General features: G+C 42.7%; 1 protein-coding gene across 1 annotated transcript in view; it reads right to left on the reverse strand.

Annotated features, from left to right (window-relative positions):
- Positions 1-666: 666 nt before the first annotated feature.
- The window catches only part of LOC308158047 (regulator of G-protein signaling 7-like), a gene marked incomplete at both ends in the record, with an annotated part of 37,185 nt that continues 23,658 nt past the window's right edge, over positions 667-14,193 (reverse strand). The window contains 13 exons of the mRNA XM_080531638.1: positions 667-687; positions 2,176-2,265; positions 2,631-2,817; positions 4,186-4,311; positions 4,519-4,632; positions 6,107-6,168; positions 7,780-7,878; positions 9,192-9,266; positions 10,024-10,105; positions 10,852-10,928; positions 11,266-11,330; positions 12,226-12,277; positions 12,771-12,877. Coding sequence (XP_080387764.1) covers positions 667-687; positions 2,176-2,265; positions 2,631-2,817; positions 4,186-4,311; positions 4,519-4,632; positions 6,107-6,168; positions 7,780-7,878; positions 9,192-9,266; positions 10,024-10,105; positions 10,852-10,928; positions 11,266-11,330; positions 12,226-12,277; positions 12,771-12,877 — 1,157 coding nt within the window. The remainder of the gene's footprint in view (positions 688-2,175; positions 2,266-2,630; positions 2,818-4,185; positions 4,312-4,518; positions 4,633-6,106; positions 6,169-7,779; positions 7,879-9,191; positions 9,267-10,023; positions 10,106-10,851; positions 10,929-11,265; positions 11,331-12,225; positions 12,278-12,770; positions 12,878-14,193) is intronic.

Raw genomic sequence — 14,193 nt, forward strand, 5'->3', positions numbered from 1 at the left:
GGTGTGTAGAATGAGATGTGCCATGTGAGGGGATGTCTGGGTTATACTGACATCCTATGGACGTCAAGTGAACAGCATAATGTCACATGACATTGTGTTCCATTTCCACTTTCCACTGCTGATACTGTACATCAGTAGAGGCTGTTGATGGTAGAAATCGGTGGACGCGTTCATTGTAACGCATGGAACGGAATGAGGAACGGAACGTGTTTGATACCATTGCTCTGCTCCAATTATGTTTTCGTATTTTGATTTTAGAAAGAAGCACTGCATGGTTGCACAAGGTCTCCTGGTCACTGTATCAAACTAGACCAGAGCTGACAATTTAGCAAAGGATTGTATTTGAATGTAATTATAATATTTGTTTTTGTTTTTGTTTAATGCACCACTATAACCTCACCACAATACACGTATATTTGAATCCATTCCTCATTCCACTCCATGCATTACAATGAGCCCATTCTCCAATGTCTACCACCACCAGCCTCCACTGCTGTACATAGTTAACTAAGAGTATTATCGAGACCGACAAAAACTAAATCTCCATGCACAAAAGTAGGGGAAAAGACAGAGTGGGTGTGTGACAAATACATTTACTATGGTGAGCAATCACAACCACATGCAAAGCGCTCAATATTACAGATTATTACCTGGAAGCAACATCCTTCAAAACAAGTTCTTACTCTTCTGTGGGGAGTAAGAGAGTAAGGAGAGAACACTTAGTGAAGCAGGAAGTACAGTACAGTACAGTACATTTTGGCAGGACAATTGGCGGTGGGCCAAAATGTCCAACATGCAACCCTGAGACCCTGAGACCAGCTCATCCAGTATCACCATTATTATTATTGAAAGGAATGATTCATCGCTACCATAATAAAGTAACAATAATATGATAATAATACATATAAATATATCAATTGAGATTTACAGCTGAAATGAGTGATTTGGCTCCTTTCCTTATATTATATGTTGCTCCTGTTCTGATTTTGCTCCTGTTCTTACAGCCCGGTGTTAATCAGGTGCATACTTAAAAGGCACTGGGTAAAGCTATAATTACCTGCATATAATTATTGCCTATTAATTATGCTTGCTGTTTTATTCACTGACTCAAGCACCACTGTGCCAGTTAGTCCCAGGTAGTTACCATTGGTGCTGTATTACCAGAAACTAAGTACCTCTTGTACCCACTACTACATTGTTACCAAATACTGTTGTTTCTTAGGAGATACTTGATGAATACCGACTGAAACAGGGCTGTACATTTTGATAAAATAAATAAATCAAGTTCAGTTCAGTCATAGAGAAAAATAACTATTCGAACATTAGATTTGGATATTGATAAAAAAGCCAGTAGAAAAAACAACACGTCAACATGCCCAGCCATGTTAACACAGGGGAGTGGGAAAGCGGACATGCTTTATCTGAACAGACTGCCCTTTGATTGGCCGGTCGGCTGACCAGAAAAGGACAGGTCCACGTACCACTTTCCAAGTGAATTGCTCAAATGAAAAGCCAGAAAATAAGAAACCAAAAAGTGAACAAATGGGAAGAAAGCTAGTGAAAGTGTAAGGGGAGAAATGAGCCTCTCTCTCTCCCTGGCATTAGATAACAGTGGTCCTCCAGCCAACATGTTTCAAAAGATGCAAATAGTAGAAAAAATAAGAATGGACTGGATATGTTTACAATGGATGGATGATACTGCAAAATCATAAGCCATATTGCAAATAATACAAAATCAAGAAGGTGCTATAACTTCCCCAACCTCCCCAGCATCACAACATCCCCCCCCCCCCCCCCCCTAGCTGCAGGGGTTTGTGGTACGCCGGTGCGTATGGTCGTTTCTAAGACTCCTTGGCATGTGAAACTACAGCCAATTATTCCATGGCTGCTAGAGACACAAAACATCCACACTTCCCGGCTCAAGGCAGACCATGAGCCCCAGGAGCCCCAGGCCTACCAGGTAGGGCAGCCCATGAGTTGTTTTTTTTTTTTTACTGTTCAAAGAAGCAAGACAACGCACCCCATCGTTTGGTGAGGTGCAGGGCTGGAGTGTGAAACTTAAAAGATAGAAATAGACTGCTCCGATGCTAATTATTTATTTAACCGATAATAAATAATTAGTATCGGAGCAAGAGTGTGCAGCTCTCGTTCTATCTTTTTGGGGGTTGACTCTACCTTCTTCTTGGCCTGTAGCAGCTCCTGGTAGGCACTGGAACGGATGAAGCGGCTGTACGAGTCACTCTTCATCAGCTTGTAGATGTGCTCCTGTAGACCACAGAGACTGGCTCAGATACAGAAAACAGACCGTTGACTGACAGTTGCCCTGTTATGGCTATTAATTATACACACCAGGGGAGGCTGGTGGAGGTAGAAATTGGAGGACGGGCTCATTGTAATACTTGAAATGAAATGAGCAATGGTATCAAACCACACCTTTCCTCATTCCGTTCCATGCATTACAATGAGCCCGTCCTGCGATTTCTACCTCCCCTGCTACACACACACACACACACACACACACACACACACACACACACACACACACACACACACACACAGCCGACCCAAGCTGTGCAGTAGCCAGCCTGTGTTTTCTCCTTCGTTACATTAACAGTCTAACACCGTTTTACCTGTGCGTCCTCGAAGGCGTAGCGGCCAGGGTCTTTGACATTTAGTGTGGTCTTGGCATAGCTCTTGGAGTCCACGTTGATGGCGCTGGGGGCTCCAGATGCCAGGAACTCCTGCCAGATCTCCTGGACCCGGGAGGGTACCTCGCGAATGGGACGCTTCTTCACCTCCTGTACTGCCAGCCAGAACCTGCAGGGCACAGCACCAACACCAGGTGGGTGGGTCGGACTCGGAGTCAGTCATCCAAGTCAAATGGTCTCTTGAATTGTTCCATTCACATTTACATTTTTGGCATTTAGCAGAAATGTGGCACCTGCTACGACTGGTGAATTGATGATTCACTTGCTTAGTCAAATGTATCGATTGTAAGTCACTTTGGAATAAGGCGTCTGCTAAATGTCAAAAATGTCAATGTAAATGCTCAGGCCAGGGGCCATTGGCAGTCGTTGTGTTAGAAGGACGTTGTTGTTTTTTGTTGTTTTTTCCATTGACACAGGAGAAACAGTAGGGGGTAATAGATGTCTCACGAGAAACAGTATAGGGGGGGAAGTAGGTGTCTCAGGAGAAACAGTGCCGGGGGGTAGTAGATGTCTCAGGAGGGACAGTTAAGGTGTAGCCTGAAGAGATGAGTCTTCAGTCTCCGACCGAAGATGGGGAGTGATTCTGCAGTTCTGACAGCCGTGGGAGTTACTCTGGCTTCTATCGTAGGAGAGCCTCCATTTGCAAAGAATTGGGGCATCTTCACCTTAGTAATTCTAATAGATGCTAATGAGAAAGAATCCAACGGGAGTTTCGAATGCAGCATCTAGCTGTTTCCATGATATGCAATGCATTTTCAGACTGTTTAGAAACACTCTGATTGAATAAATAGTCAAAACCATTGTAAAGATCAAGCTACAATAATAATGATGCTCTAGAGTATTCTAAAGTTGTTCTGTTTTGCTCTGCTCAGCACTACTTGCAAATTGGGGCCCAGAGCGTGTAAGAGAATGGATGGATACCTCAGGGAGGTCCTTTTTCGGGCTATTTTTGGTTGAATATAAATTAGGGTATCTGGACGGACTTGTCTGAAATGTCTGTAATCTATGATGAAGAAGGACCGGTTGTCACAGACAAGGCTTGATTCTAATCCTAGACTAAAAAGCGTAATCTTCAATGGAGATTTGACATTAAAGGTGTGATTTAGTCCAGGACGAGGCTTAAGCCATTGTCTGTGAAACCGGCCCTAAATGTGCTGTACCTTATGTGTCCTTTGCTCAACATAACATCAAATGTATTTAATTACAGGGATATTAGAGTAACTGATTAGGTGAGGAATGTCCCCTCTGACCCAGATGCGGGTACATTATGAAGAGTCACTCAGTAACATTCTAATGTAATTGACCTCGAAATTAGCTTTGGGCCAAACAATAATGACAAAGGCCAGCAGAGGGAGTACAGCAGACGTTCCCGTGTGTGTATGTGTGTGTGTGTGTGTGTGCGTGTGCGTGTGCGTGTGCGTGTGCGTGTGCGTGTGCGTGTGCGTGTGCGTGTGCGTGTTTTCATTACATCTCCTACCTCAGGTTTTCGGAGCTGAACTCTGACTCTAGGAACTTAAGGAACTGCTCTCGGCCCACCGGGTCCTTGAGCACCTCGTTGATCCCGAACGCCCATCTCTTCACCCTCTGCTGGCCTGGCTCCTTACTGGTGGAGACACACACACACACACACGCACACGCACAGGCATGCACATTTCAACAAGCGCAAAACCTCAAATGTATGTAGACAATATTTTGGAATATTGGTACTAACGAAAAAGTAATAGTGTGGAGTGCATGCACACACGTGCGCGCACGTACACGTACACACACACACACACACACACACACACACACACACACACACACACACCTGGCCTCCAATTCCCAGACCGTGGTGTCATCTGAGATCCAGGGGTTGGAGGAGGAGTCTGTCAGCGTGAGGAAGGGGTCATATTCAACATACTGCTCTGTGTAGGCCAACAAACTGATGAGAGAGGAAGGAAGCGTATGTCACCATCATCACCACCATCATCATCATCATCATTATCATCATCATCATCATCATCATTGCTATCTTACTGTACCATTAAAATATAAGATAGGTAATTAACAGTGTAACCCCAAGTAGTCCAGGGTTCAACGGTGCCATATAATTACTAGGTACCTGTGTCTATTTACTATATGTGTTTAGGCTATGATGGTTAATTAACATCTTAAATGACAATGGTGTTTAGGCTATTAGCCACACCCATTTATCCCTGGCCACACCCCCTGGTTACTACCTGGTGTGAGTATTAGGAAGCCATGTGCTGGTCAGTAATGTTTGTCACTAGGAAACACATAGTTTTAAGTCCTGTAGTGGTTGTACCAAGGTTACACAAGAGCGTCCAATAGACTAGTAGCATGCTAATTAGAGGATAATATACATATATTACTGTTCTATATTCCCGGTTGTGGATCATTGTGGACACCAGGCTATTGTAAGGTCTGCTGGAAGACAACGAAGGTTCCTTTCTGTGGAGGATTTTTCTGTGGATTTCTATGACTGAACTGAAGTGAACTGGTAAAATCAATGACTTCTTTGTTCATTAAAGATGGATTACATTCTCTGAAGGTTTTGGGATTTTGGACTGCATTGGACCTAGGTTCTGGGCCCTGGACAGTCTGGACGGATTGATGGCAGCTGCTGGATTGAAAAATCAGGTGTAGTGCTGAGGCACAAATGTGTACATTTCAAGCCTGCAAACTGCGACACTTTAAATGAATGTGCAATAACACTATGTGCAATATGACAACCCTAGGGTACATAAGGTTGCAGAGAAATAGGAAATGTTAGAATAGGTATAGCATAGCATAGAGTACAGCACAGTGTTTTATCTGTACAGTATAGTATAGTGGATAGTGTACATAGCCTTTATTTATGTAAACCAGCTCCTTTCCCTTCTTGTTTTTTTAGTTTTTTTTTTCTTTCCTAGCACCAGGGGAGCCACCCCTCCCAAATTTCGTTGTTTGGTACCTGTACTATAGCAATGACAATAAAGACCATTCATTTTTGCTGAGGTTGTTGGAAAAGGAGATGTAGGAGATCCCTCCAATTGCTTTTTGATCATTTTGAGAACTGTGTTTGATCCGTCACACTCAATTTGTGAATACATTTTGATGGGCATGACATGTATTGACAGTTTTGCTATTGGCGATGTTAAGCATCGTTAACCAACCTTTATAATCTAATCTTTGCTCAATGCTGCCTACAGTACAGGACATTCTAAATGGCCACTTGGCTGGTGTATCCTGGCAGGCTCCAGTAAGTGCTGACACACACGTTATTTCTTGGGCCAAAATGATCTCAGTGTTGTTTACAGTAAGGCCTTATTGACCTTCAACATTAAACATTTAAGAGTTCAATAACCGATCGATGCGTAATTGTATGAAGATGCAAAGAAGTTACAGTAACTCACCTCTCTGCCACTTTGGACATTTTCAGTCGATGTCTGTCTAATTGAGCTTGCCAAAACGTGATCTGAAACGAGCAGAGAAATAAATAAAACACATGCCGTGGTTGGTTTACATGAAGTAGACCCCATACATGTGTAGATACACTGTAATTAATCAAGCAACAACACTGTAGAAACATATTATTACACGATTTATTAATTGCATTCTAGCTGCATTGTTGAGGAATAAGGGCTTTCCCTGGCTTATTCCTAACCCTAACCCTAATAACATGAACAGCTACACTCCTTTACCGAGCCTAGCCTTAGCTTCCTTATTCACATTGCTCACAGACTGTTCCCACTCGACATGATGCTAACAAAATCCTTATTGCACCTATTTGCAAATACCTATCACCAGCTTTGGAGGTATTAGTATATCAGAAGTAATGGCACTGGAATTACTTTTTAACTGGATAACCAAAACTCAGGAGGTTGTGTTAGACCCAAGGCAACTGACCATGAGCCTGTGGTCGTTAAAGACCAAACAATCATCCAGGTGCCCTCTTATAAGTACTTAGGTATTTAATTAGACAACCATCTCTGCTGGAATACACACTTAGACAGCTTATGTAACAAACTACAGCAGAGGCTTTATCACCTGAGGCGACTCAGACTTTATGGGGTGAGAAAGCAGATCATGAGAATTTTCTATCAGTCCATTGTTGAAAGTGTAATCAGATATGGAATAATTGTGTGGTTTGGCAACTTAACTGTACAACAAAAAAACTGACTAGTCAGCATTCACAAAACAGCTATGAAATTTGTAGGTGAAAGAGACTATGTGATCCTAAATAAACTATATGAAAAAGCTGTCCTGGACAAGGCTAACAAGATAATCGCAGACCCCCAACATCCGCTCTCCACAGAATACGAAGTTCTCCCCCTAGGTAGAAGGCTTCGCATGCCAAGATGTAACTATAAGCTCTTAAAACTATCATTTGTCCCATTCTCCATTAAACTAATCAATTCTCTCAAGCAGAAACGATGATTAGGACATGATCACCAGCACCTGCACTTTATCTTAGACACCACTTGAAGGGCCATGTGCAATATTCGAAATCACCACTTGAAGGGTTATGTGCAATATATATTTATACCAAATGATGCCATGTCCAGGTGGAAACTGCTGCCAATGTTATTCAATGTTTGTTGCTGTCCTGTTGTTTACTTTGTCTACTGTATGTTGTATGTACCGTCACTGTTGCACTTGAAGCATGTAAGTACCATGCCCAAGACAAATTTCCCCTCGGGGACAATAAAGTACAATCAATCAATCAATCAAACTGGTTTCAGTTGACGATCATAGTAGGCAACTTATTGTTACACTTAAAAATAAAAAATAAATTTAAATAAGTTGAAAATCAATGACCCACTCGCTAGTCAAGCCAAAACATTGCAATGCAATGGATTCGGTGAGTAATCCCCACTACTCTACACTAACTAGGTAGTCGTGGGGATTACTCACCCAATCCATTGCCGAACGGTCCGTCCATTGGTGACCTGTTCCCCTGTGTTTCACCAGCTGCTGTCACATATGAATATCCAACTGGAACAAATGGGCTTATCCATTACGCAATTACAAACCACATTGGTAAATGTCCCTCTGCCCCTCAGCAGCACAGCGCCCCCTACTGTACCTGCTCCTGTAGTTCCTCCTCTGTGGGCTGCTTGGCCTCCGGGGCGGGAGTCAGGGTGGGGCTGTGGGTGCGGACGTCGTTCTGCAGACCGTACACAGACTAAGGGAGAGGAACAAAGAAAAACATAAAACAGCCAAAATCAAAATCAATAGCCTCTTCAGCTGACTGAATGTCCAACTGGGGAGGCTGGTGGAGGCTAGAAATCAGAGGAAGGGCTCATTGTAATGCATGGAATGGAATGAGAAATGTTGTCAAAGCCATTCCTCGTCCATTCCATTCATTACAATGAGCTCGTCCTCCGATTTCTACTTCCGCCAGCTTCCCCTTGATCTCCAAAGAGAATGTGTATGTCCATCTGTGTCTGCCTCGCTCCGTGTCTATCTATGCTCTAGATCAGGGGTCCCCAAACTTTTTTCTGTGAGGGCCACATCATTTTTCCTTTCTGTGATGGGGGGCCTGGGTCGGTCTCTAACATAAAATAATATGGAACGGAGTGAAATGGAGGCGGTTGCGCAAAGCAATTGCGCGCAGGAGAGCACTGGTGGATGCAAACAAAGTCTAAACAGTTGAATTTGGATGGAATTTATACCTATAGTGATATGTCAATGAAATATAATCAGTTTTACAGTCTGATACATGAGGGAGGACCCTCATCATACACGGGGGGACCCATGAAGCAGGGCTGTCTGGGGGTCCTTAAACGAGCATCAAACACTTAATTTCTACCATTCTGGTGAATTGATATGCACCAATTTGTGACCTTTCTGCATCAATTTATGGTGGAAATGTCATTATTTATGCAAAGGAAAACACAATATTCAGGCACCAGATGATCAAAATATAATGTAATATAATGCAATATAAGGCTCTCAGGCATTCTGTACTTTCAAATATGTATTCTCCTTGAGCAGTCAACATCAACTATCAGCTATTTCACTAGCAAAAACTAAAGATAACTTATTTGCGAAACAGCGCCCCCGCCACCACGTCGGCGCAGTGCCGCTATTGCAGTGAGAAATGACAGAAATCCACCGAGTGCAACGCCTGTCGAAAATTGACGTTGTTCAAAGGGCCGGTCCAAGTGTGGGGGTGGGCCGTGTCCGGCCCGCGGGCCGTAGTTTGGGGACCCCTGCTCTAGATGCTATCTATAGATTCTATGCTATATAAACAGAGGTAGACATAGACATCCCTTAAGAAGACACGGGCATCCCTTATTATATCATCAGGGAAGATGCAGTCGAGAGTTCATGAATTTTCTGAACAGAGAGACATAGGGCCGGTTTCACAGACAAGGCTTAAGCCTAGTCCTGGACTAAATCACACTTTCAATGTAAAATCTCCATTGAAGATGTTTTTTAGTCCAGGATTAGGCTTAAGCCTTGTCTGTGAAACTGGCCCATGATGTACTGTACCTTTCTAGTCTTGTGAGGATTTTTCATTCTGGAGGACTTCTTTATGTCCACTTCTGTCGTATTTACACACCCTGGCTGAGGAACAACAGAGACACACAGTATGCATGAACAACCCTGACATTGACTCATTATCAGCTCAGCAACGATGGTTTATTGTACAAATGTGACATGGTCTGGTGTTTTTGAACATGGGCGCCGAAATGAAACGCACACATGCTGCTGAGGTTGTCGCTTGTGGTCTGTTTTATTTATTTTTATTTTTATTTAACCTTTATTTAACCAGATAAGTCAATTGAGAACCAATTCTCATTTACAATGACGATCTGGCCAATTGGCAGAACAGAGGCAAGTCTATACACAAAACACAACACAGTATATACGATATAGAACACAACCCAATATATACAATATAAAACATGAATGCCATACACAAGTATCAAAAACATCTATATATCAACACAATATGTAAAAGACAGCAGGGACCAGGGGGAAGTTAACTTAAAAGCAGGTGCAGTGATCCGAGACAACATCTAAAAGTGAGTGTTTAAAAGTGGGTACACTTTTTAGGGGTTATTCAACTGAGAGACTCAACCACATGGTACTTGAGTCCAAGGGTAACATCAAGGACTAAGGCGGAAACAATAATACCTTGAGCTAAGTTAGCAACATTTATCAAGGCACAATCTTTAAGATTGATATGTACTCCCGTTCAATGGTTATTTGATATATACCAATTGATTTTCTATATGTATGTATAATATACAAATATTGTGACTTTAGAATTGCACAATGTGATGTGATGTGATGTGATTTTAAAGATAAAGAAACTCACCACTGGTCTATGTACATCCCAGAATGCTCTTTCTTGACTGTCGAGAATTTTCCTCTCAATCTTGTCTCTTTTCTTATCAACTCTGAGCATGTTGGAGAGACAGTACAAACTATCAGAAATCCTTTACAAAAAGCAGCATTTGTGAGTTTTTAATTAGTAGGTGTTTGAGTATGCAGGATTATGTAAGAAAATGCAGTACAGTATACATTTTGCAGTATGCATCATTTACCAAGATTGAGCATGCTTAAAATGTTTCTTACTACATACTTTTTTACTGAACAGGTAAAATGTTGTTGTGGTATGGTTAGTGGTAGGGATTAACAGGGACGGGGAATAAACAATAAAATGATGAGACCTGGGAAATGACAATACAAAAACATTTTCTTCAATGTCGGCACCTCAGCAATTCTGCCCCACTTACGTACATCCTTTGGGACCACGGCTTGGTTTTAAAAGCTTTTAATGGGCACTGGATTTTTGTGGTAGTTCCCGGGACTAATATTAATTATTTCCCGCATTGAAGCTTTGTCGATTTATAGGGACAAATGAATCCCTAGTTAATACTGTATGTACTGTATAACAGTGGAGGCTGGTGGAGGTAGAAATCAGAGGATGGGCTCATTGTAATGCATTGAGGAACTGTATCATACCATAACTCATTCCGTTCCATGCATTACAATGAGCCCGTCCTCTGATTTCTACCTGAACAGTATGAAAGATGATACTGCCAACGTAAGTGGGAAGGGAATAGCAATGATAATGAGAAAAGGTGTGGAGACAGAACACACATCAACACGTATACTGTGCATAGTTTCCATAGAAACTTACTTTGCTTGTGCTTCTGCTTGCATGAATATGAACTCCCATTTTCTGGCAAATGCCCTCTGTAACCTCGCTAAGCTCTCCTGAAACAAAGTAAGACAAACAAGACATATATATATATAAAAAGATATTACAGTCACATTTTTTATTAAACAGGAAAACAGAATGTTTCCTGTATCTACCGAATCATCTTCAGATGAAAAAATGCTATCACACCAAATCTGTGAAAATGCCAGTCAGACAGCCAGTGAACGGAGCACAACAATTCTTCATTTCACAAATTTCCCACGACAGAACAAAACAGACCAAAATGCTTTCAGGGGTCAGAAAACAAACAGAAAGACAACTGTAGGTTAATGATGCTTGCTAGTGCCAACACAACAATGATGATCTAAAATAGAGATACAGGCAACGCCTTACCGCCTCGTAGTCGGCCAGCTCCAGACGAGCTTTGTTTTGCATGGTTCTCTTGCAGAGGTAAACAGCTGGGAGAGGGGAGAGGGAGGAAAACAACAGGCCAAGGTCAGAGAAAAGAGAGAAGAACTGTAATAAGCACTAAGAGTTCTACTATATCTCTGCTTAGTGGAGGTCTTATAGCAGCTACTTGACCTGGAGTACCTGTGGACAAGTCATTCTAGGACTCTATAACAAGAGAGCAATGTGGTCAACTGACTTAAACATCCTTAACTGGCCCTAAGCTAGTTATCTAAAAACCATTCAACAGCCCATTTAAACTGATTTGTAAACCACAGAGGTCTTTAGCCATGTAGGCTGTGAAGGGGATTTATCAGGGACTTCATTTATATGGAAAGCACACCTTTATTCCCTCCCTCTGTTCCTCTGTCCCCTCTCTCTCTATTCATCCATCCCTCCCTCACTCCTTCGACCATCTGGAAAGATCCCTTTATTCCATTACCCCCCGTACGTGTTCATTACGAGGTGTCATTCAGACCAGTCAGTGGCTTTGTAGCAAGCAATTAAAACTCCTACAATGCTGCAAGATTATTCCCCTTTAATTTGTCAGTCTTGCTTCTCCCCCCAGATAACACACAACACATAGGAAATTAATGGAATAGCGCTAGGGCTAGGTTAGCCATGCGCTACACATACTCTATGTAGTCGTCAGTGCTTTGTCTGCTGAGCTAGGTTCGCTATGCTACACATAATGTATACAATTGCCAGTGCTTTATCTTCTCCCTAACCCCCTTAAACAATCAAACATTGCCCTCATTTCACACAACCCTTTGGGCTACATACTTCATCACAAGTACTCTACAAATACAATATCCTATCGATCCAGCTGTCTGTCATCCTCATGCATGTTCCATTCAATGCACAGCACAGCCATGATTGTGTCATATGATTCATATCCCTGCTCACCGTAGTCTGTGTTTTCAGGCTCCCAGCAGTTGGATGGCCAGAAGTATGGAGTCTGAGGAGATAGAAGTGAGGAGTAAGTAATAGGTCCGCTTCAGTACTCTATTGAGACATCTTGATCCTAGTTCAAATCCCTCGTACGTACTGTATGCCTCTGGAGCCCAAGGGCAATTCAGTAGCCTCAGTGAAATTCAAAGCAATATAAATGGATTATGTATGAGATGTACTATCATCAGGGGAGGCTGGTGGAGGTAGACACCGGAGGACGGGCTCATTATATGGAACAGAATGAGGATCGGTACCATTACAATGGTTGGATTGGCATTAGATGAGCCTTCCGATTTCTGCCTCCACTGGCCTCCACTAACTGTAATAATACTTACTACCCCCCCCACCCCCCACCCCGGTCGACAAAATGTGGGGCGTCACAATATGCTTAGGACCACAAAACCCCTAGGGCCAGGCCTGCTTTGGGACATTTTTCAGGAAATAGATCAGATTGATTGTAATCATAGTTGACAGGAGAGCCATCGGGGGATGGACGTTACCTGAAACCTGTAGAAGGTGCCGTCATCTTTGAGTGTGAGTACGTGGTCTGAGATGGGGAAGAAGTAGCCATGTGCTGCCATCAAGGTACCGAGATGAAGAGCCTCCACTGGAGAACATAAAAAAAAAAATGTTCCATTGTCAAAAATGCATAGCTGATATTCCCACTGCTCACTTTCACAGACCTGTCTCGAACAAGAAAGAGAATGTTGACCTCTCCTACCCCTGTCACTCTCCACCTAATGAAAAAAAGAAACACATTCTATTCTTACCACACCCTCCCCCCCTGTGGCTCTCTATCTAGACTGGGCTATGCAGTAATACATAATCGTTCATAAATGTTTAAACCTCATGCTTACGTGTGTGTGTGTGTGTGTGTGTGTGTGTGTGTGTGTGTGTGTGTGTGTGTGTGTGTGTGCGCGTGTGCTTGTGCGTGTGCGTGTGCATGTGCGTGTGCGTGTGCGAGAAAGAGAGAAAGACGATGGGAGAGAGAACCAGAGGAACAGATTGTCTCTTGTGTTGGCAAGCGTCACAGGCAGCATATAATCTGGAATTTGGGTGAATTTAAAGGTGCACATTAGTCATTTTGTTTAGTCATTTCTAGCTGCTATAGGACATTCTGGTGCTGCACAATGTTATTGCACAGTGATTCAAGTCAGAAAATTGCCATTTAGGTCAAGGTCTGTGTATTTTGGGCGACACATTGTATTTTCTGAGCTTCTCCTAAAACGATTTACCATGTGCCGTGACATTTCATACAGTGTGATGTGTCTCGCCTGTTTATAAAGTTAACGCCAGCCCAGGAGACAAATAGAACCCTCTGAACCCCCTTCACTGGCTTTTATGTGAGTGAGTCAAACAACTTTCTTTCAACACATTTCATTGCTCTTAATTAAAGCTCACATTGTATCTGTTGTTTCAGTATTTCAGTTTGAAGAGCCAGGGAAACTGGCTGGGTGAGGCCTTTAAACATGAATCAATATTACTGTCTGGAGACAGAGCTTCACACGCTGAAGGTATCGGGGAGCCTCATAGACAAATCCACTCACACACCCCAAATAAACATCTTTTTTTTTCTTTAAGGGTTGTTAAGGCCCTCACAAACTCTGGTTGAAAGTTTCAAGTCAAACCTTAGGGAACAGCGTCTAAGTAGGCTAATGAAATTCACTGCCCGAAAAAAAGGAGAAAAAGCATAGATACTAGTATGTCCTAGACTTTAATGGTAATGAGAGTCTGGGCTTCATGTGATCGGCCTCAAGTTGATATTTGTTTGCTAAAGTAAAGCTATCAGACTTCATAACCAACCTTTTAGGTTTGTGGTGGTCTGGTTGTTACTCGTCAGGGCTGGAAGTGGATCTTGTCAGGGGTGGAAGTGGGTCTTGTCAGGGTGGAAGTGGGTCTTGTCAGGGGTGGAAGTGGGTCTGG

This window comes from Nansenia antarctica (assembly GCF_963989245.1).
Source record: "Nansenia antarctica genome assembly, chromosome: 1".
Classification (NCBI taxonomy): Eukaryota; Metazoa; Chordata; class Actinopteri; order Argentiniformes; family Microstomatidae; genus Nansenia; species Nansenia antarctica.